The 273-nt window shown below is 62.6% G+C and overlaps 1 protein-coding gene across 1 annotated transcript in view; it reads left to right on the top strand.

The window, feature by feature from the left end:
* The window catches only part of EMH_0080190 (uncharacterized protein), a gene marked incomplete at both ends in the record, with an annotated part of 3,682 nt that overhangs the window by 2,046 nt on the left and 1,363 nt on the right, over positions 1 to 273 (top strand). The window contains one exon of the mRNA XM_013500225.1: positions 1 to 271. Within this exon, the coding sequence (XP_013355679.1) occupies positions 1 to 271 (271 nt within the window). The remainder of the gene's footprint in view (positions 272 to 273) is intronic.

Below are 273 nucleotides of genomic sequence, written 5' to 3' on the forward strand. Positions count from 1 at the left end.
CTGTGTATGGCCCTTTGACGAAGAAGGAGGCCGAACGTGCCGAGCGTGGAGGAGACAAAGGAGACAAGGGGGAGGCTGTAGAGGTTGCAGGGAAGGCGAAGACAGCAGGCCCGCCTCCTGCACGGCCGCCGCCCAAGGCTGGTGGAGCAGAATCCTCGAAAGCCGCTCCACCGCCACCACCAAAGGCAGCAACAGCAACGCCTACAGACGAAGGAGCAGCAGCAGCAGCAGTGGGCGAGGAGGTTGTGTATGGCCCTTTGACGAAGGAGGAGG

This window comes from Eimeria mitis, genomic scaffold (genome assembly GCF_000499745.2).
Source record: "Eimeria mitis Houghton genomic scaffold, Emh_scaff5156, whole genome shotgun sequence".
Taxonomy (NCBI): domain Eukaryota; phylum Apicomplexa; class Conoidasida; order Eucoccidiorida; family Eimeriidae; genus Eimeria; species Eimeria mitis.